At 55.5% G+C, this 23,961-nt stretch overlaps 1 protein-coding gene across 6 annotated transcripts in view; it reads left to right on the forward strand.

Moving 5' to 3' along the window:
• Positions 1–23,961, forward strand: part of SCRIB (scribble planar cell polarity protein) — an 86,784-nt gene that overhangs the window by 18,133 nt on the left and 44,690 nt on the right. For all 6 annotated transcript variants that reach the window (XM_083145028.1, XM_083145031.1, XM_083145029.1 and 3 more), the window contains exons 2-9: positions 5,632–5,749; positions 15,002–15,080; positions 18,609–18,698; positions 19,288–19,344; positions 21,843–21,906; positions 21,991–22,065; positions 22,295–22,439; positions 22,806–22,924. In XM_083145028.1, the coding sequence (XP_083001154.1) occupies positions 5,632–5,749; positions 15,002–15,080; positions 18,609–18,698; positions 19,288–19,344; positions 21,843–21,906; positions 21,991–22,065; positions 22,295–22,439; positions 22,806–22,924 (747 nt within the window). The remainder of the gene's footprint in view (positions 1–5,631; positions 5,750–15,001; positions 15,081–18,608; positions 18,699–19,287; positions 19,345–21,842; positions 21,907–21,990; positions 22,066–22,294; positions 22,440–22,805; positions 22,925–23,961) is intronic.

Genomic DNA, 23,961 nt, shown 5'->3' on the forward strand with positions numbered 1-23,961 from the left:
ATGGGGAGAGTAGCTCCGCAGCTATGTGGAGGAATGGGGAGAGTGGCTCCGCAGCAATGTGGAGGAATGGAGAGTGGCTCCGCAGCAATGTGGAGGAATGGGGAGAGTGGCTCCGCAGCAATGTGGAGGAATGGGGGAGAGTGGCTCCGCAGCAATGTGGAGGAATGGGGGAGAGTGGCTCCGCAGCAATGTGGAGGAATGGGGGAGAGTGGCTCCGCATCCAATGTGGAGGAATGGGGGAAGAGTGGCTCCGCAGCAATATGGAGGAATGGGGGAGAGTGCTCCGCAGCAATGTGGAGGAATGGGGGAGTGGCTCCGGCAGCTATGTGGAGGAATGGGGGAGAGTGGCTCCGCAGCAATGTTGGAGGAATGGGGGAGAGGGGCTCCGCAGCAATGTGGAGGAATGGGGGAGAGTGGCTCCGCAGCAATGTGGAGGAATGGGGGAGAGTGGCTCCGCAGCAATGTGGAGGAATGGGGGAGAGGGGCTCGCAGCAATGTGGAGGAATGGGGGAGAGTGGCTCCGCAGCAATGTGGAGGAATGGGGGAGAGTGGCTCCGCAGCAATGTGGAGGATGGGGGAGAGTGGCTCCGCAGCTATGTGGAGGAATGGGGGAGAGTGGCTCCGCAGCAATGTGGAGGAATGGGGGAGAGGGGCTCCGCAGCAATGTGGAGGAATGGGGGAGAGTGGCTCCGCAGCAATGTGGAGGATGGGGGAGAGGGGCTCCGCAGCAATGTGGAGGAATGGGGAGAGTGGCTCCGCATCAATGTGGAGGAATGGGGAGAGTGGCTCCGGAGGAATGGGGGAGAGTGGCTCCGCAGCAATGTGGAGGAATGAGGGATAGTGGCTCCGCAGCAATGTGGAGGAATGGGGGAGAGTGGCTCCGCAGCAATGTTGAGGAATGGGGGAGAGTGGCTCCGCAGCAATGTGGAGGAATGAGGGAGAGTGGCTCCGCAGCAATGTGGAGGAATGGGGGAGAGTAGCTCCGCAGCTATGTGGAGGAATGGGGGAGAGTGGCTCCGCAGCAATGTGGAGGAATGGAGAGTGGCTCCGCAGCAATGTGGAGGAATGAGATGGCTCCGCAGCAAGGTGGAGGAATGGGGGAGAGTGGCTCCGCAGCAATGTGGAGGAATGGGGAGAGTGGCTCCGCAGCAATGTGGAGGAATGGGGGAGAGTGGCTCCGCAGCAATGTGGAGGAATGGGGGAAGAGTGGCTCCGCAGCAAATGTGGAGGAATGGGGGAGAGTGGCTCCGCAGCAATGTGGAGGAATGGGGAGAGTGGCTCCGCAGCTATGTGGAGGAATGGGGGAGAGTGCTCGCAGCATGTGGAGGAATGGGGGAGAGGGGCTCCGCAGCAATGTGGAGGAATGGGGGAGAGTGGCTCCGCAGCAATGTGGAGGAATGGGGGAGAGTGGCTTCCTCAGCAATGTGGAGGAGATGGGGAGAGGCTCCGCAGCAATGTGGAGGAATGGGGGAGAGTGGCTCCGCAGCAATGTGAGGAATGGGGGAGAGGGGCTCCACAGCAATGTGGAGGAATGGGGGAGAGTGGCTCCGCATCAATGTGGAGGAATGGGGGAGAGTGGCTCCGGAGGAATGGGGGAGAGTGGCTCCGCAGCAATGTGGAGGAATGAGGGATAGTGGCTCCGCAGCAATGTGGAGGAATGGGGGAGAGTGGCTCCGCAGCAATGTTGAGGAATGGGGGAGAGTGGCTCCGCAGCAATGTGGAGGAATGAGGGAGAGTGGCTCCGCAGCAATGTGGAGGAATGGGGGAGAGTGGCTCCGCAGCTATGTGGAGGATTGGGGGAGAGTGGCTCCGCAGCAATGTGGAGGAATGGAGAGTGGCTCCGCAGCAATGTGAGGAATGGGGGAGAGTGGCTCCGCAGCAATGTGGAGGAATGGGGGAGAGTGGCTTCACAGCAATGTGGAGGAATGGGGGATAGTGGCTCCGCTGCAATGTGGAGGAATGGGGGAGAGTGGCTCCGCAGCAATGTGGAGGAATGGGGGAGAGTGGCTCCGCAGCAATGTGGAGGAATGGGGGAGAGTGGCTCCGCAGCTATGTGGAGGAATGGGGGAGAGTGGCTCCGCAGCAATGTGGAGGAATGGGGGAGAGGGGCTCCGCAGCAATGTGGAGGAATGGGGGAGAGGGGCTCCGCAGCAATGTGGAGGAATGGGGGAGAGGGGCTCCACAGCAATGTGGAGGAATGGGGGAGAGTGGCTCCGCATCAATGTGGAGGAATGGGGGAGAGTGGCTCCGGAGGAATGGGGGAGAGTGGCTCCGCAGCAATGTGGAGGAATGAGGGATAGTGGCTCCGCAGCAATGTGGAGGAATGGGGGAGAGTGGCTCCGCAGCAATGTTGAGGAATGGGGGAGAGTGGCTCCGCAGCAATGTGGAGGAATGAGGGAGAGTGGCTCCGCAGCAATGTGGAGGAATGGGGGAGAGTGGCTCCGCAGCTATGTGGAGGAATGGGGGAGAGTGGCTCCGCAGCAATGTGGAGGAATGGGGGAGAGTGGCTCCGCAGCAATGTGGAGGAATGGGGGAGAGTGGCTCCGCTGCAATGTGGAGGAATGGGGGAGAGTGGCTCCGCAGCAATGTGGAGGAATGGGGGAGAGTGGCTCCGCAGCAATGTGGAGGAATGGGGGAGAGGGGCTCCGCAGCAATGTGGAGGAATGGGGGAGAGTGGCTCCGCAGCAATGTGGAGGAATGGGGGAGAGTGGCTCCGCAGCAATGTGGAGGAATGGGGGAGAGTGGCTCCGCAGCAATGTGGACGTCTCTGGGTTAGTGTAAAAATTCAGACCCCCGGGGATTGTGTCCTAAACCTGATTCCGATCGCCTTTGCGGGTGTGTTATTAATGTTAGTGTTATCATAGTTTACAAATGACAATTCTGCGGTTGCACAGTGGTGTGTATTGTTGCCTCCCAGAGCTGGGATTACGGGTTGGAGTTTGCATGTTCTCTTTGCATTTGGCTGGGTCTCCACTTAGGTACACTGGGAGGCTAGTGGTTATCTGATGGAATTGCCTCTAGGAATGTAGAGTGTAAGCTCACTGGGGCAGGCAATGATGTGAATGGCACGAAATAGTCTCTATGCTGGATACATGTTATATGTTTTCGGACTGCGGGTTGGAGGACCAGTGTATAACCTGTGATATTGCCGCAGCAGATCTGCCATATCCGGGTAATTTATTATCTGCCATTCCTATGCTGCGGGTGATGTCTGACTTCTGTCCCATTCTGGTGATGTCCCTTAGGAAGTGTTACAGAATGTGGGCGCGGTGGCATTCCGCCTGTGAGTGTTACGGCAGGTGCCAGCGACATTACTCTGTGTGTGCTAATCCCCAGCCTGGGCCCTGCCTGGCTTTACAATCTGCTGACCTGACACAGCTGTTCCCTGTGTGCTGTGATCTGCCTATTGTCCTGTGCTTGCATGGCTGCCTGCGGGGGGCTGGGGGAACCCCCGTCTCTCTTCTCTGCAATGGTCTCATCTCTCGTCCTCTTTTCTTCTACTCTGAGCTCTGTCCTGGAGGAAGTGAGGGCATTCTGGCACATGCGTGACGCTAGTTGCCTTCCTTTGGGTTGCTCTAATACTTGCTCGCCGTGTGTGTGTGTGTATGTGTGTATGTGTGTATGTATGTATATATAATATATATTTATTTTAGTGTGTATTTATGTGTTTAATTTTTCTTTCCGGCGTACTAGTAAATAATGGATCACACTCCAGGTCTATTGCACAAAGTGTTACTCACATGGTGTAGAGGATCCCGGGCACCGTTAATGTAGGACGTTATGCCGACTGGCGCCTGGGCAGATTATTATATTATACATGTGACAGGGTGGTGGCACTATGTGTTCTACTCTCGGACTGACCCAGATACTGCTCTGGCTGCTGGACACCTGCTGCTGCAGCGCCTCTTGCCTAGGTTTGGATAAGTGGGACAGCTGGTGACGGATTAGAGTGTTAGCTCTTGTATGCGTGGAATCAGGATCTATAGTAGTAGTGAGCGTTACTGTAATCGGTGCGGTCCAGCTTATACGGATTACTTCCCATTAGACGGAACCAGCCAGACCCTCTTATAGAAAATAACTAGGTCTGGGCCAGGACCCCACTTCTGGGTTGGGATTGGTTCTTTTTTTGGTGTTTGTCAACATATGCCGACGCGGTTACCGTATAAGTGTACCGCGTCCCGTGGCATGGCTCGCTGCGTTTGGAACATTATATTGCCCCACAATGTCCACTGTAATGGTAAAGTATGATCAAGTCCTTTAAAAAAAAAAAAAAAAAGTGAAAAACCTTATGTTGACCTTGTCGGTGTCGACCACCTGTCGATGTAGTGTATGCTGACCATTTGTAGGCGTCTAGTCTATCCGTTGATACATTATTGCTGTGGTTCTTGTGATGTACGTGTACGTCATTACTTATTTCCAACAAACAATAGACACACGCAGGAGAGAACAATAGCTGGCACTTGGCTGCGCATCAGATGAGGATTACAATGGGAAGCTGCGGAAACTTACCCCCCCCCCCCCCCCTGCCCAGTCCCATGCTCCTTCCCCTGTCCTGTTCCTTCCGTGACTCTTATTATACTGCCCCTTACCAATGTTGTACCCACGGGTGCCCCCGCCCCAATCCGTGGTTCCCTGAGCTCCCCGGATAATAACTTCACGAGGAAACCCTGACCAGCAACCATGAGATGAGCCTGGAGAATCCGTGTCCTCCTCCTCCTCTCTCCTCACACGCAGGGGCCTCTTCCTCACAGTAACAAAGGCTGGGATAGGAAACGCATAAGGGGGAAGGAACCGGTTCTCTGTCGCCAGTGGTGATGAACCTGCTCTCTTACCCCACCCCAGGAGTGTATGAGAGGGGCAGATTCCGGGGGGGATAATATAATAATGGTCACTGTTATACTGTGATGTGTGTGTGTATCTTTATTCTGCCCTCATTATGCCACACAGCGCGAGATGCATGGCGCGAGTAACCTGCCAGGTCGCGTGTAGATCAATGTCAATGTCGGGCAACTTTTTTTATTTTGAGGAATATGCATTTTAGGATTAATTTGATATGACACACGCATGTAGTATGTGTGCCGGAGGCTGTGTACAGAGCGGAACAGAACGAAAGCTGCGGCTGCAACGTTGTAGCACTACCTGTACTAAAGCCTGGCGCACATTCGCCAATTAGCGATAATGATGTGCCATGATAACGACACAGAGCACCTGGAAAATATTCACAGCGCTTCACCTTTCCCACAGCATCGTTCCATTGTTCCCTCAAAATTTGACACACAATACCCCATAATGATGACGAGAAAAAAGTTTTTGGGAGAGCGTTTTTTACCCGCATTCGATCCCGATGCGCGCTCACGTTTAGTATAAATCGCGCAGTGCAATAGTCTGCAGGGAAGACGCTATAGTCCAGGTCTAATACACTTGGCTCCATCCCGATACACGCTCACGTTTAGTGTAAATCGCACAGTGCAATAGTCTGCAGGGAAGACGCTATAGTGAATGTGGTAATATACCCAGAATGCTATGTGGATCCCCCATGCTGTATATGTGACATTCTCACCATTGGCTGTCATGTGTATTATCTGTCTCCTCATGTCCCTAATCCTGTGCCCTCTCTTCCTCCCCGTCCAGCCTTTCTTCCGGCTGCTGAATCTGAGGAAATTAGGCCTGAGCGATAATGAGATCCAGCGGCTCCCCCCAGAGGTGGCCAATTTCATGCAGCTGGTGGAGTTTGACATCTCCCGCAATGGTGAGTGGCCGGCTGTCCTTATATTACTACTATTATTACTGTCTTGTGTATGTAGCACTGGCACAATGCGGGGGACCTGCCCCATCACACACATGCGGGCACTGGCACAATGCGGGGGACCTGCCCCATCACACGTATACACACACATGCGGGCACTGGCACAATGCGGGGGACCTGCCCCATCACACGTATACACACACACATGCGGGCACTGGCACAATGCGGGGGACCTGCCCCATCACACGTACACACACACATGCGGGCACTGGCACAATGCGGGGGACCTGCCCCATCACACGTATACACACACATGCGGGCACTGGCACAATGCGGGGGACCTGCCCCATCACACGTACACACACACACACACATGCGGGCACTGGCACAATGCGGGGGACCTGCCCCATCACACGTACACACACATGCGGGCACTGGCACAATGCGGGGGACCTGCCCCATCACACGTATACACACACACATACGGGCACTGGCACAATGCGGGGGACCTGCCCCATCACACACATGCGGGCACTGGCACAATGCGGGGGGACCTGCCCCATCACACACATGCGGGCACTGGCACAATGCGGGGGACCTGCCCCATCACACGTATACACACACATGCGGGCACTGGCACAATGCGGGGGACCTGCCCCATCACACGTATACACACACACATGCGGGCACTGGCACAATGCGGGGGACCTGCCCCATCACACGTATACACACATGCGGGCACTGGCACAATGCGGGGGACCTGCCCCATCACACGTATACACACACATGCGGGCACTGGCACAATGCGGGGGACCTGCCCCATCACACGTACACACACATGCGGGCACTGGCACAATGCGGGGGACCTGCCCCATCGCACGTACACACACATGCGGGCACTGGCACAATGCGGGGGACCTGCCCCATCACACGTACACACACACACATGCGGGCACTGGCACAATGCGGGGGACCTGCCCCATCACACGTATACACACATGCGGGCACTGGCACAATGCGGGGGACCTGCCCCATCACACGTACACACACACATGCGGGCACTGGCACAATGCGGGGGACCTGCCCCATCACACGTACACACACACATGCGGGCACTGGCACAATGCGGGGGACCTGCCCCATCACACGTATACACACATGCGGGCACTGGCACAATGCGGGGGACCTGCCCCATCACACGTATACACACACATGCGGGCACTGGCACAATGCGGGGGACCTGCCCCATCACACGTACACACACATGCGGGCACTGGCACAATGCGGGGGACCTGCCCCATCACACGTACACACACACATGCGGGCACTGGCACAATGCGGGGGACCTGCCCCATCACACGTATACACACACATGCGGGCACTGGCACAATGCGGGGGACCTGCCCCATCACACGTATACACACATGCGGGCACTGGCACAATGCGGGGGACCTGCCCCATCACACGTATACACACACATGCGGGCACTGGCACAATGCGGGGGACCTGCCCCATCACACGTACACACACATGCGGGCACTGGCACAATGCGGGGGACCTGCCCCATCGCACGTACACACACATGCGGGCACTGGCACAATGCGGGGGACCTGCCCCATCACACGTACACACACACATGCGGGCACTGGCACAATGCGGGGGACCTGCCCCATCACACGTATACACACACACATGCGGGCACTGGCACAATGCGGGGGACCTGCCCCATCACACGTACACACACACACATGCGGGCACTGGCACAATGCGGGGGACCTGCCCCATCACACGTACACACACACACATGCGGGCACTGGCACAATGCGGGGGACCTGCCCCATCACACGTATACACACATGCGGGCACTGGCACAATGCGGGGGACCTGCCCCATCACACGTACACACACACATGCGGGCACTGGCACAATGCGGGGGACCTGCCCCATCACACGTATACACACACATGCGGGCACTGGCACAATGCGGGGGACCTGCCCCATCACACGTATACACACATGCGGGCACTGGCACAATGCGGGGGACCTGCCCCATCACACGTATACACACATGCGGGCACTGGCACAATGCGGGGGACCTGCCCCATCACACGTATACACACACATGCGGGCACTGGCACAATGCGGGGGACCTGCCCCATCACACGTATACACACACATGCGGGCACTGGCACAATGCGGGGGACCTGCCCCATCACACGTATACACACACATGCGGGCACTGGCACAATGCGGGGGACCTGCCCCATCGCACTTATACACACACATGCGGGCACTGGCACAATGCAGGGGACCTGCCCCATCGCACGTATACACACACATGCGGGCACTGGCACAATGCGGGGGGACCTGCCCCATCACAAGTACACACACACATGCGGGCACTGGCACAATGCGGGGGACCTGCCCCATCACACGTATACACACATGCGGGCACTGGCACAATGCGGGGGACCTGCCCCATCACACGTATACACACACATGCGGGCACTGGCACAATGCGGGGGACCTGCCCCCTCACACGTATACACACATGCGGGCACTGGCACAATGCGGGGGACCTGCCCCATCACACGTATACACACATGCGGGCACTGGTACAATGCGGGGGACCTGCCCCATCACACGTATACACACACATGCGGGCACTGGCACAATGCGGGGGACCTGCCCCATCACACGTATACACACATGCGGGCACTGGTACAATGCGGGGGCCTGCCCCATCACACGTATACACACACACACACACACATGCGGGCACTGGCACAATGCGGGGGACCTGCCCCCTCACACGTATACACACATGCGGGCACTGGCACAATGCGGGGGACCTGCCCCATCACACGTATACACACATGCGGGCACTGGCACAATGCGGGGGACCTGCCCCATCACACGTATACACACACATGCGGGCACTGGCACAATGCGGGGGACCTGCCCCATCACACGTACACACACACATGCGGGCACTGGCACAATGCGGGGGACCTGCCCCATCACACGTACACACACACACATGCGGGCACTGGCACAATGCGGGGGACCTGCCCCATCACACGTATACACACACATGCGGGCACTGGCACAATGCGGGGGACCTGCCCCATCACACGTATACACACACATACGGGCACTGGCACAATGCGGGGGACCTGCCCCATCACACGTATACACACACATATGCGGGCACTGGCACAATGCGGGGGACCTGCCCCATCACACGTACACACACACATGCGGGCACTGGCACAATGCGGGGGACCTGCCCCATCACACGTATACATACACACATGCGGGCACTGGCACAATGCGGGGGACCTGCCCCATCACACGTATACACACATGCGGGCACTGGCACAATGCGGGGGACCTGCCCCATCACACGTACACACACATGCGGGCACTGGCACAATGCGGGGGACCTGCCCATCACACGTATACACACACATGCGGGCACTGGCACAATGCGGGGGACCTGCCCCATCACACGTATACACACATGCGGGCACTGGCACAATGCGGGGGACCTGCCCCATCACACGTACACACACATGCGGGCACTGGCACAATGCGGGGGACCTGCCCCATCACACGTATACACACACATGCGGGCACTGGCACAATGCGGGGGACCTGCCCCATCACACGTACACACACATGCGGGCACTGGCACAATGCGGGGGACCTGCCCCATCACACGTATACACACACATGCGGGCACTGGCACAATGCGGGGGACCTGCCCCATCACACGTATACACACACATGCGGGCACTGGCACAATGCGGGGGGACCTGCCCCATCACACGTATACACACACATGCGGGCACTGGCACAATGCGGGGGACCTGCCCCATCACACGTACACACACATGCGGGCACTGGCACAATGCGGGGGGACCTGCCCCATCACACGTATACACACACATGCGGGCACTGGCACAATGCGGGGGGACCTGCCCCATCACACTTATACACACACATGCGGGCACTGGCACAATGCGGGGGACCTGCCCCATCACACGTATACACACACATGCGGGCACTGGCACAATGCGGGGGACCTGCCCCATCACACGTATACACACACATGCGGGCACTGGCACAATGCGGGGGACCTGCCCCATCACACGTACACACACACATGCGGGCACTGGCACAATGCAGGGGACCTGCCCCATCACACGTATACACACACATGCGGGCACTGGCACAATGCGGGGGACCTGCCCCATCACACGTATACACACACACACACACATGCGGGCACTGGCACAATGCGGGGGACCTGCCCCCTCACACGTATACACACATGCGGGCACTGGCACAATGCGGGGGACCTGCCCCATCACACGTATACACACATGCGGGCACTGGCACAATGCGGGGGACCTGCCCCATCACACGTATACACACACATGCGGGGGACCTGCCCCATCACACGTATACACACACACATGCGGGCACTGGCACAATGCGGGGGACCTGCCCCATCACACGTATACACACACACATGCGGGCACTGGCACAATGCGGGGGACCTGCCCCATCACACGTATACACACACACATGCGGGCACTGGCACAATGCAGGGAACCTGCCCCATCACACGTATACACACATGCGGGCACTGGCACAATGCGGGGGACCTGCCCCATCACACTTATACACACACATGCGGGCACTGGCACAATGCGGGGGACCTGCCCCATCACACGTATACACACATGCGGGCACTGGCACAATGCGGGGGACCTGCCCCATCGCACTTATACACACATGCGGGCACTGGCACAATGCGGGGGACCTGCCCCATCACACGTATACACACACATGCGGGCACTGGCACAATGCAGGGGACCTGCCCCATCACACGTATACACACATGCGGGCACTGGCACAATGCGGGGGACCTGCCCCATCACACGTATACACACATGCGGGCACTGGCACAATGCGGGGGACCTGCCCCATCACACGTATACACACACATGCGGGCACTGGCACAATGCAGGGGACCTGCCCCATCACACGTATACACACATGCGGGCACTGGTACAATGCGGGGGACCTGCCCCATCACACGTATACACACACATGCGGGCACTGGCACAATGCAGGGGACCTGCCCCATCACACGTATACACACATGCGGGCACTGGTACAATGCGGGGGCCTGCCCCATCACACGTATACACACACATGCGGGCACTGGCACAATGCAGGGGACCTGCCCCATCACACGTATACACACATGCGGGCACTGGCAGGATGAGGCGCAGGCCTGTGAGAAGGGAGCATGGTGACTGTCCTGAAGTCACAGTATATAGCCCCTCTCTGCACCTGGGTCCTGGGCCACTCAGCCGCGGTCCAGCATCTTCCTTTCTTTCTCAGAATGTGGCTGGTGGTCTCGCACATGAAACTGCTAGATTACCCACCATCACCCGATACCCACCATCACCCGATACCCACCATCACCCGATACCCACCATCTCTGGTACACTGTGAGTGGTGTTTCCTGGCGTCTGCGATGTGACAGCGGTACGCTACTCCTCTCAGAGCACCCCAGTTGTGCTTCGTGTGTGGGGAGATCTGAGTGCGACAAGCAGTGGGATGCGGGGCAGGTATCAGGTGATGGTGTAATAATATAAGTATATAAAATGCCTCCTCTCCTCCCCCCTATTTGCTGTATCTCTGATAATTCAGTTGAACTCTGAAGTTTTATTTTTTCAGTCTCTTCATTCTCCCCCAGATCTCTAATCACTTCTGCCTCGCCCCTTCTCTCAGATCTACGTTCTCTCCCGCCTCGCCCCTTCTCTCAGATCTACATTCTCTCCCACCTCGCCCCTTCTCTCAGATCTACATTCTCTCCCACCTTGGCCCTTCGCTCAGATCTACGTTCTCTCCTGCCTCGCCCCTTCTCTCAGATCTACGTTCTCTCCCACCTCGACCCTTCGTTCAGATCTACGTTCTCTCCCGCCTCGCCCCTTCGCTCAGATCTACGTTCTCTCCCGCCTCGCCCCTTCTCTCAGATCTCTGCTCTCTCCCGCCTCGCCCCTTCGCTCAGATCTACGTTCTCTCCCGCCTCGCCCCTTCTCTTAGATCTACGTTCTCTCCCGCCTCGCCCCTTCTCTTAGATCTCTGCTCTCTCCCGCCTCGCCCCTTCGCTCAGATCTACGTTCTCTCCCGCCTCGCCCCTTCTCTTAGATCTACGTTCTCTCCTGCCTCGCCCCTTCTCTCAGATCTACGTTCTCTCCCGCCTCGCCCCTTCGCTCAGATCTACGTTCTCTCCCGCCTCGCCCCTTCGCTCAGATCTACGTTCTCTCCCGCCTCGCCCCTTCTCTCAGATCTACGTTCTCTCCTGCCTCGCCCCTTCTCTCAGATCTACGTTCTCTCCCGCCTCGCCCCTTCTCTCTGATCTACGTTCTCTCCCGCCTCGCCCCTTCGCTCAGATCTACGTTCTCTCCCGCCTCGCCCCTTCTCTCAGATCTACGTTCTCTCCTGCCTCGCCCCTTCTCTCAGATCTCTGCTCTCTCCCGCCTCGCCCCTTCTCTCAGATCTACGTTCTCTCCTGCCTCGCCCCTTCTCTCAGATCTACATTCTCTCCCGCCTCGCCCCTTCTCTCAGATCTACATTCTCTCCCACCTCGCCCCTTCTCTCAGATCTACGTTCTCTCCCGCCTCGCCCCTTCTCTCAGATCTACGTTCTCTCCCACCTCGGCTCTTCGCTCAGATCTACGTTCTCTCCCGCCTCGCCCCTTCGCTCAGATCTACGTTCTCTCCCGCCTCGCCCCTTCTCTCAGATCTCTGCTCTCTCCCGCCTCGCCCCTTCTCTTAGATCTACGTTCTCTCCCGCCTCGCCCCTTCGCTCAGATCTACGTTCTCTCCCGCCTCGCCCCTTCTCTCAGATCTACGTTCTCTCCTGCCTCGCCCCTTCTCTCAGATCTACGTTCTCTCCCGCCTCGCCCCTTCTCTCTGATCTACGTTCTCTCCCGCCTCGCCCCTTCGCTCAGATCTACGTTCTCTCCCGCCTCGCCCCTTCTCTCAGATCTACGTTCTCTCCCGCCTCGCCCCTTCTCTTAGATCTACGTTCTCTCCCGCCTCGCCCCTTCTCTCAGATCTACGTTCTCTCCCGCCTCGCCCCTTCTCTCAGATCTACGTTCTCTCCCGCCTCGCCCCTTCGCTCAGATCTACGTTCTCTCCCGCCTCGCCCCTTCTCTCAGATCTACGTTCTCTCCTGCCTCGCCCCTTCTCTCAGATCTCTGCTCTCTCCCGCCTCGCCCCTTCTCTCAGATCTACGTTCTCTCCTGCCTCGCCCCTTCTCTCAGATCTACGTTCTTTCCCGCCTCGCCCCTTCTCTCAGATCTCTGCTCTCTCCCGCCTCGCCCCTTCTCTCAGATCTACGTTCTCTCCCGCCTCGCCCCTTCTCTCAGATCTACGTTCTCTCCCGCCTCGCCCCTTCTCTCAGATCTCTGCTCTCTCCCGCCTCGCCCCTTCTCTTAGATCTACGTTCTCTCCCGCCTCGCCCCTTCTCTCAGATCTACGTTCTCTCCCGCCTCGCCCCTTCGCTCAGATCTACATTCTCTCCCGCCTCGCCCCTTCTCTCAGATCTACGTTCTCTCCCGCCTCGCCCCTTCTCTCTGATCTACGTTCTCTCCCGCCTCGCCCCTTCACTCAGATCTACGTTCTCTCCCGCCTCGCCCCTTCTCTCAGATCTACGTTCTCTCCCGCCCCGCCTCTCAGATCTACGTTCTCTCCCGCCTCGCCCCTTCTCTCAGATCTCTGCTCTCTCCCGCCTCGCCCCTTCTCTCAGATCTACGTTCTCTCCCGCCTCGCCCCTTCTCTCAGATCTACGTTCTCTCCCGCCCCTTCTCTCAGATCTCTGCTCTCTCCCGCCTCGCCCCTTCTCTCAGATCTCTGCTCTCTCCCGCCTCGCCCCTTCTCTCAGATCTACGTTCTCTCCCGCCTCGCCCCTTCTCTCAGATCTACGTTCTCTCCCGCCTCGCCCCTTCTCTCAGATCTACGTTCTCTCCCGCCTCGCCCCTTCTCTCAGATCTACGTTCTCTCCCGCCTCACCCCTTCTCTCAGATCTACGTTCTCTCCCGCCTCGCCCCTTCTCTCAGATCTCTGCTCTCTCCCGCCTCGCCCCTTCTCTTAGATCTACGTTCTCTCCCGCCTCGCCCCTTCTCTCAGATCTACGTTCTCTCCCGCCTCGCCCCTTCGCTCAGATCTACGTTCTCTCCCTCCTCGCCCCTTCTCTCAGATCTACGTTCTCTCCTGCCTCGCCCCTTCTCTTAGATCTCTACTCTCTCCCGCCTCGCCCCTTCTCTAAGATCTCTGCTCTCTTCCGCCTCGCCCCTTCTCTCAGATCTCTACTCTCTCCCGCCTCGCCCCTTCTCTGGGTTCTACGTTCTCTCCCGCCTCGCCCCTTCTCTCAGATCTACGTTCTCTCCCGCCTCGCTCCTTCTCTCAGATCTACGTTCTCTCCCGCCTCGCTCCTTCTCTCTGATCTCTCCTGCCCCGCCCCTCCTCTCAGATCTACGTTCTCTCCCGCCTCGCCCCTTCTCTCTGATCTCTCCTGCCCCGCCCCTCCTCTCAGATCTACGTTCTCTCCCGCCTCGCCCCTTCTCTCTGATCTCTCCTGCCCCGCCCCTCCTCTCAGATCTACGTTCTCTCCCGCCTCGCCCCTTCTCTCTGATCTCTCCTGCCCCGCCCCTCCTCTCAGATCTACGTTCTCTCCCGCCTCGCCCCTTCTCTCAGATCTACGTTCTCTCCCGCCTCGCCCCCTCTCTCGGATCTCTGCTCTCTCCTGCCTCGCCCCCTCTCTCGGATCTCTGCTCTCTCCCGCCTCGCCCCCTTTCTCATGTCTGTCATTCTACCTCATGTCACCCATAATCATATTCTTCATCATAGACGGTGTAATAGCATGGTCGTGCGTGGCATTTGTATGTTCTCCCTGTGCTTGCATGGGTTTCCTCTGGGTACTCAGGTTTCCTCCCATACTCCAGAAATATTCTGGTAGGTTATTTGGCTTCTACCACAACCCTAGCTTCAAAGTGTGTGCGTGTGGTAGGAATAGAGTGTAAGCTCCACTGACGCAGGGTTGGTGTAAATGGACAGATATTCTTTGTAGTACGGTACAGCCTATGCGTGCGCTACATAAATAACTGGTAGTAATGTGGTTTCTTTTCTCTTGCCCTCAGTCTCCTCACTTTCTGTTTCTCTCTTCCAGACATTCCTGAAATTCCAGAAAGCATCAAGTTCTGCAAGTCATTAGAGATTGCAGATTTCAGCGGGAACCCTCTGTCCAGGTATGTGTGCTACATACGTGTCTGCAGCGGTATGTGCTGTGTGCCCACACACACGTCTCTGGTTATGGGAGTGATAATCCAGAAAGATATAGAACATGCCTGATTCCTGCTAGTGGTCTGTGGCAAGCTAATCCGTGAGCTTTAACCACGCTCACCGCAGGCACTGCCGGCAGAGGTACTACACTGTAACCACGCTCACCGCAGGTACTGCAGCCATAGAATCCGGCACTGGCAGCTATACTACATTGTAACCACGCTCACCGCAGGTACTGCAGCCATAGAATCCGGCACCGGCAGCTATACTACATTGTAACCACGCTCACCGCAGGTACTGCAGCCATAGAATCCCGCACCGGCAGCTGTACTACGCTGTAACCACGCTCACCGCAGGCACCGCAGCCATAGAATCCGGCACTGGCAGCTGTACTACGCTGTAACCATGCTCACCGCAGGCACTGCCCATAGAATCCCGCAGCGGCAGCTGTACTACACTGTAACCACGCTCACCACAGGCACTGCCCATAGAATCCCGCACCGGCAGCTGTACTACACTGTAACCACGCTCACCACAGGCACTGCCCATAGAATCCCGCACCGGCAGCTGTACTACGCTGTAACCACGCTCACCGCAGCCATAGAGTCCTGCACCGGCAGCTGTACTACATTGTAACCACGCTCACCGCAGGCACTGCCCATAGAATCCGGCACCGGCAGCTGTACTACGCGTTACACAAAGTGAGGGATTGGCGTTGTGGTTATCGCTCGGTGGTCAGGCCTAGTTATCTGTAATGCCTTCTATGTTGCTGTGAGGTTATTGCTTGTTCCGCTATGTTCCATTATTGTATACCCCATGAGCAATGCAAGGAAAACAAAAAGAATAGCAGCGCTACTACTAAATAAAAACAAGTGTGAATTGATATAAATGACGTACTTCACATTAAACATGAAAAATAATATAAACACCTCTAAAAAATAGGGAATAAAATATAAATGCCACACGCTCAGGAATAATTATAACCGAGCATCCGATATGGAAGTGGAGAAGCCAATAGAGGTAAGTGCACTTTCCCATCAATGACGTTTAGCTGCCTCACTGTTGAGCGGTATGGACCCCAGGTGGGTACCAGAGTCCTCGCAATTAATACGGTGCCCTGCTGTAGAACCGCTGGAGGAAGTATGAAGCTGGCAAACCCAAACGCTGGAACCAAGCGTCCTTTCTCAAAGATGGCTGAAATTGGGCCACCGGAGGATATCCAGAATGGGGGTGCAGTTTACAGTATCATGGGGGTGATGTCAGCAACTAGAACCAGCCGTAATCTCTTAAGGGTGGCTGCAGGTGGAGCCGGGTCACCAGGAGGGTACCCAGAGGGGGAGATACAGCTGGCAATAGTCAAAGCGGTGGTAGCAGCAATAAAGTCATTCCAATTTGTCAGCGGGTAGAATTCCCGGTGCAGGTGGTCGCTCCCTGGGTGGTGGACTGATCCTACAAATGTGGCAGTAACAACGATCGCGTTTCGCTAGCTGCTGTAGGTCCCATAGACTCTGGTACCCGCACAACAGTCAGTGATGGGAAAGTGCACTTACCGCTATTCCTCCGACTTCTCCACTCCCATATCGGATGCTCCGTTATAAGTATTCCTGAGCGTGTGGCATTTATATTTTATTCCCTATTTTTTAGTGGTGTTTATATTAGTTTTCATGTTTAATGTGAAGTACGTCATTTATATCCCTTCACACTTGTTTATTTAGTAGTAGCGCTGCTATTCTCTTTGTTTTTCTTCCTTTTTGGCAGATTTGTAGGGACTGACTGTCCGTACTCCCTAGCAGCTGCTTATTGGTACATCGGCCCTTATCACAGGCGCCGACCTTATTGTTAATGAGCGATGGGTCACCGGTTACATCCTCTGCTCCCCTATACGTACATCTGTGATGTTATCCATAGCAACCAGAGTCTGGCTATTCTCTGTGACATCCTAGAAAATGAGAGACGCTATCTGACTGGTTGCTATGGGCTACTTCACCTCTTATTTTAGAAGGGTTAGTAAATGTACATGTGATATATGAGCAGACATTGCCACCTTGTGGTCAGTGCTGGGAACTGCACATGTAGGACCAGGAGAGAGACCTGCACCTATCGTCTAACCTGCTTCAGCATACCCTCCAACATTTGATGGGCGAAAATAGGTACACATTAGAAAGGGGCGTGGCCAATGGTAAAATGGGCGTGTCAACAGTGACATGAATAATAATACAACTAAAATAATAGTTCACCCCTCATGGACCACCATTATAACAATAATGAACACAACACCTATCGTCTAACCTGCTTCAGCATACCCTCCAACATTTGATGGGCGAAAATAGGTACACATTAGAAAGGGGCGTGGCCAATGGTAAAATGGGCGTGTCAACAGTGACATGAATAATAATACAACTAAAATAATAGTTCACCCCTCATGGACCACCATTATAACAATAATGAACACAACACATATTTTTAAATGCCCTGCGAGTGCTGCCAGTAAGGGAGAACATGTATGTAAGACACAAGACACAAAGTACTTACATACACTGCCAGAGCCTGATCTAGAGCCACTGCCTGCCTCCCGCCGGGCTGTTGCCGCTGCCTTCCTCAGCTGAGTGTCTTCAGGGGCTACTGCTGTTCCCTGACTCCCGGGCTGCTGATGGTGCCTCACTCCTGAACAGGTCTCTGTGATTGGCGGGTCACATTGGCTGGGAGCTGGCATTGGCATTGGCTGGGAGCTCAGCTGTGGCTGCCTGGGGAGGTGGGCTCTCCTGGGAGCCGCGGGATCTCGATGCGAGCGCAGCCTCCACAGGACCAACGCCATGTGCGTGTGCCACTGCAGCCTGTCACCCACTCACTCCAGCTGCCATCGCCGGTTCCTTCAGTCTTGGAACGGAGTCTTGGTCCGCAGCTGAGAGGCAGGGGAGTGACGATTGGCCATAGGAGCTGTCACTCAGGAGCAGGGGCTAGGCTGCAGTTACTGCTAATAACCCATGAGAGCAGTGGACTGAAGCGCTGCCTGCCGCCCCCCTGTGCTGTGATTGGATGCTCTGCAGCCACCACTTATGATTGGCTGCTTCTGTATACAGTACCTCCAATGCCTAAAAAAACGGTACATTCGGTACACTTTGATTTAGCCGGTACAGACCGTAAAAAAATGGTACTGTACCGGCTAAATCGGTACAGTTGGAGGGTATGCTTCAGCTGGGACAGAAGGGTGTTCCACTACACCATACCATATTCCCCCCCAGTACTCTGCGCAGCTGCTTCCATGCTTTCTGTATGTTATGTGTATACTCAGCCTGAGACCCTGGGCTTCCAGATAATGAGCGCAGGGCAGACACCTGTGCGGTGCCCTATCCACAGCTCCTTTATATAATAAACAATGGGTGTGACCGTAACCAGCTTGTAGGGTGTGTTACTTCCTGCAGGGGGCAGTGTATAGCTTGGTTCTGCATGAATCAATATGTAGTCAGTCTTATGCTTTTTCTCTTGTTCTATAGGCTACCCGATGGCTTTACCCAGCTCCGCAGCCTGGCACACCTGGCTCTCAATGATGTGTCCTTACAGTCGCTGCCCAGTGACATTGGCAAGTGAGTGTCTCTTCTTAATACATGTTGACACCACCATTGCCTGTAATTTACAGACTATGTGAATGAGATGTTGCTGTGCTAGTATCGCACATATCTGTGTGCCCAGGGCCTGGAATACAGGCGTGGAGGCTCCCGCTCACAGACCCCTCCCACAAATATGATAAAATGTCACATGATGAGTGTCAGACCTTGTTTTGTATCTGTGTTCTATTATAAAGGTCCCCATACACTTTGCCATTCACCTGCAATTTGTGGCGATCAATCGGAGGAAAATATCCCAAATTGCAGGGGAATGACAGGAGGTCGGATGCAGTGCGCGGTCCCATGCGTATCGCACCGGTCTCTGAGTCGCACCGGCTGGAGAATCTATCTGCAGGCTTGGCTGGGGCATCACACGCGATCCTGCTGGGAGGTCCCGGGCGGCTCAAGGGGGGATCGTCGAGGAGTTGTTCGATGGGTGCATGGGAACATGTACTACATAGTATTTGTTGTTTCCAGGTTGATAATTGAAACCGTTGCATCTGATATTAGCGTGAGTGTGTTGGTACAAGCTAATCCCATATTAATCTCTGCTCTCTCTGCCCCTTAGTTTGGCAAACCTGGTGACGTTGGAGCTGCGAGAGAACCTGCTGAAGTCTGTGCCTACGTGAGTATATACAGGGAGGGGTCCTTTTATGTGTTGTGATCGGCATCCCCTACCCCCGGACCTTTCTACAACTCTGAGATTTTATTCCCCCCTAGGACCTTACCACTGTTCCCAGCGTATTGATAAGCATATTGGTATCCTTACAAAAAAATAAGGATCAAATATGGTTTGAGGTAACATGTTTAAAAAAGGGGCAGACTAGATGGGCCAAGTGGTTCTGATCTGCCGTCACATTCTATGTTTCTATGTTCCCAGCGTCCTTACAATGTTAAATTGCCCCCCCACTATCAACGCCAACCCGAAGCGTGGCGAGCGCAGCGGTACGCGTCCTCCGACCTTTTCTTATCATGCCCCCCCCACTATCCACGTCGGCGCGGAGTTGATGTTAGATAGTGTGGCAAGCGGACGCAGAATATATGTAATGTATTACGCGTCCGCTCGCCAGGCTTCGGGCTCGGTGGCTCGCTGCGCTTGCCACACTATCTAAGATCAACTCCACACCGACGTGGATAGTGGGGGGTATGAAAAGGTCGGAGGACGCTTACCGATGCCCCTCGTGGGCTCGCCGCACTTCGGGTTCGCGTTGATAGTGGGGGTGCATTTAACATTGTAAGCACCCATTAGGGTGCTTATACAATTAAAAATCGCATTGCATCGTATGCTATATGGCATGTGATGCATGCGATGGCATAAGATGGAAATCTTGGGCGCTGTGCTAGGAAACAAGTACCGCGACACATTACACATAGGCAGATGTTGTCCTCGGCACAGCAGGTGTAATGGGCACAGCAGGAGCAGATGATTGACACATTACACATAATCAGATGTTGTCCCTGGCACAGCAGGTGTAATGGGCACAGCAGGAGCAGATGATCCACACGTTACACATAAGCAGATGTTGTCCCTGGCACAGCAGGTGTAATGGGCACAGCAGGAGCAGATGATCGACACGTTACACATAAGCAGATGTTGTCCCTGGCACAGCAGGTGTAATGGGCACAGCAGGAGCAGATGATCGACACATTACACATAGGCACATGTTGTCCCCGGCACAGCAGGTGTAATGGGCACAGCAGGAGCAGATGATCGACACATTACACATAGGCAGATGTTGTCCCCGGCACAGCAGGTGTAATGGGCACAGCAGGAGCAGATGAGAGATACATTACACATAAGCAGATTTCCCCGGCACAGCAGGTGTAACAGGCACAGCAGGAGCAGATGAGCGACACATTACACATAAGCAGATTTCCCCGGCACAGCAGGTGTAACAGGCACAGCAGGAGCAGATGAGCGACACATTACACATAAGCAGATATTGTCCCCGGCACAGCAGGTGTAACAGGCACAGCAGGAGCAGATGAGTGATACATTACACATAGGCAGATGTTCTCCCCGGCACAGCAGGAGCAGATGAGCGACACATTACACATAGGCAGATGTTCTCCCCGGCACAGCAGGAGCAGATGAGACACATTACACATAGGCAGATGTTCTCCCAATCACAGCAGGTGTAATGGGCACAGCAGGAGCAGATGATCGACACATTACACATAGGCAGATGTTCTCCCCGGCACAGCAGGAGCTGATGAGACACATTACACATAGGCAGATGTTCTCCCTGGCACAGCAGGAGCTGATGAGATACATTACACATAGGCAGATGTTCTCCCCGGCACAGCAGGTGTAACGGGCACAGCAGGAGCAGATGAGCGATACATTACACATAGGCAGATGTTCACCCCGGCACAGCAGGAGCAGATGAGCTACACATAGGCAAATGTTCACCCCGGCACAGCAGGAGCAGATGAGATACATTACACATAGGCAGATGTTCTCCCAATCACAGCAGGTGTAATGGGCACAGCAGGAGCAGATGATCGACACATTACACATAGGCAGATGTTCTCCCCGGCACAGCAGGAGCTGATGAGACACATTACACATAGGCAGATGTTCTCCCCGGCACAGCAGGTGTAACGGGCACAGCAGGAGCAGATGAGCGATACATTACACATAGGCAGATGTTCACCCCGGCACAGCAGGAGCAGATGAGCTACACATAGGCAAATGTTCACCCCGGCACAGCAGGAGCAGATGAGATACATTACACATAGGCAGATGTTCTCCCTGGCACAGCAGGTGTAACGGGCACAGCAGGAGCAGATGAGCGACACATTACACATAGGCAGATGTTCACCCCGGCACAGCAGGAGCAGATGAGCGACACATTACACATAGGCAGATGTTCACCCCGGCACAGCAGGAGCAGATGAGCGACACATTACACATAGGCAGATGTTCACCCCGGCACAGCAGGAGCTGATGAGATACATTACACATAGGCAGATGTTCACCCCGGCACAGCAGGAGCTGATGAGACATATTACACATAGGCAGATGTCCGCCCCCCCCCCCCCCCCCCCCGGCACAGTAGGAGCAGATGGACGATACTGTCTGGGTCAGCATTATTTTCCATCTCTTCTCCCTGATTCCAGGTCGCTGTCATTCCTGGTGAAGTTGGAGCATTTGGACCTGGGAAGCAACGACTTGCAGGTTCTGGTAAGGAGAACGTTAGTTGCAGATGTGTAATACACTGCTGGGTTCTTGTTCCTAACACCGCTCCTCCATCATTTCCCTCCACAGCCAGATACGCTCGGGGCTCTACCCAACCTCCGGGAGCTATGGCTGGACAGGAACCAACTCTCTGCACTGCCCCCGGTATGTATGCCCTATACTGTAATGGCACACAGGGCACAGGCCTCTGCTATCTCCTGCCCTTGGTTTGTTCTGAAACACACAATGACAGTAGTTGTTCCTTTCTCCAAACCCCTGGTACCCATCCCTCATGTCGGTACCCCGAGATCCCCCTAGTTTCTGTGTCCTGCGGCATCCGCCCTTGTATATACCATGCCGGCTCCTCCTCATTCTGTCCCTTCCTATATTGCAGGAATTGGGGAACCTCCGCCGCTTGGTGTGCCTGGACATATCGGAGAACAAGCTGGAACATCTTCCCACAGAGATCAGTGGCCTTGTGTCCCTGACAGACCTGCTGCTGTCCCAGAACCTGCTGAGCAGTCTACCAGGAGGCATCGGTCAGTCCTGGGCCACCATGTAGTCCTCGGAGTACTGCCCTAGTCTATGCCGCGCCCACTTCCCCGTCCCGGCGACTGTTTAACATGACACAATATGTGTTCTACCTGGTGAACCTCAGACATCACCTCTCCTGAAGGACAAGTTCTAGTCATACTACTGACCGGCCTCATAGTCCTTCACAGGGGTCTCTAGATACGGGAAATGTCCTTAACCCTTTCCAATAAGATTACTTGTACATTAGGCAGAGTTCTGACACTCTCTTACGTAGGCACAAGTGTTGGGTATGGAAGTGCCAGGGTCGCTGGTGTGTGCAACGCAGCGAAGTACCATATAATATACTGACAACCCTGTGTTCTCCTCTGCAGGGCAGCTGAAGCAATTGTCCATCCTGAAGGTGGATCAGAACCGTCTGACCCAGCTCACAGAGTCAATTGGGGACTGTGAGAACCTGAGTGAGATCATCCTGACTGAGAACCTGCTCACGGTGAGTCCCCCGTGCTGTGCCTCCCTCCGCTGGTTACTGTCACCGGCGTCCCCTGCGTCTTACTGTTTGTGTCTGAGGAAACAAGTGTTCGCTGTAACCTCTATTTTCTTGCACTGATGCGGGAAGATCTGTAGATCCGATCTGTCATCTGCGCGCACAGCTGGTTTGCTGATGTTAGATCTCATTAGTGCAAGATGTGGGACAGTAGCTGATGCTTGGGGGACCGGCCTCTCTGTAACGGTGCTGCGGTTCTCTGTATCCTCTGCTTGGGGGTCGGCCTCTCTGTACCGGTGCTGCGGTTCTCTGTATCCTCTGCTTGGGGGGACCTGCCTCTCTGTAACGGTGCTGCGGTTCTCTGTATCCTCTGCTTGGGGGGACGGCCTCTCTGTAACGGTGCTGCGGTTCTCTGTATCCTCTGCTTGGGGGGACGGCCTCTCTGTAACGGTGCTGCGGTTCTCTGTATCCTCTGCTTGGGGGACCCGCCTCTCTGTAACGGTGCTGCGGTTCTCTGTATCCTCTGCTTGGGGGACCCGCCTTTCTGTAACGGTGCTGCGGTTCTCTGTATCCTCTGCTTGGGGGACCCGCCTCTCTGTAACGGTGCTGCGGTTCTCTGTATCCTCTGCTTGGGGAACCATCCTCTCTGTAACGGTGCTGCGGTTCTCTGTATCCTCTGCTTGGGGGGACCCGCCTCTCTGTAACGGTGCTGCGGTTCTCTGTATCCTCTGCTTGGGGGGGATGGCCTCTCTGTAACGGTGCTGCGGTTCTCTGTATCCTCTGCTTGGGGGGACGGCCTCTCTGTACCAGTGCTGCGGTTCTCTGTATCCTCTGCTTGGGGGGACGGCCTCTCTGTAAGGGTGCTGCGGTTCTCTGTATCCTCTGCTTGGGGGACGGCCTCTCTGTAATGGTGCTGTGGTTCTCTGTATCCTCTACTTGGGGGGACGGCCTCTCTGTAATGGTGCTGTGGTTCTCTGTATCCTCTACTTGGGGGGACGGCCTCTCTGTACCGGTGCTGCGGTTCTCTGTATCCTCTGCTTGGG

Source organism: Crinia signifera, chromosome 5 (assembly GCF_055691185.1).
Source record: "Crinia signifera chromosome 5, ASM5569118v1, whole genome shotgun sequence".
Lineage (NCBI taxonomy): Eukaryota > Metazoa > Chordata > Amphibia > Anura > Myobatrachidae > Crinia > Crinia signifera.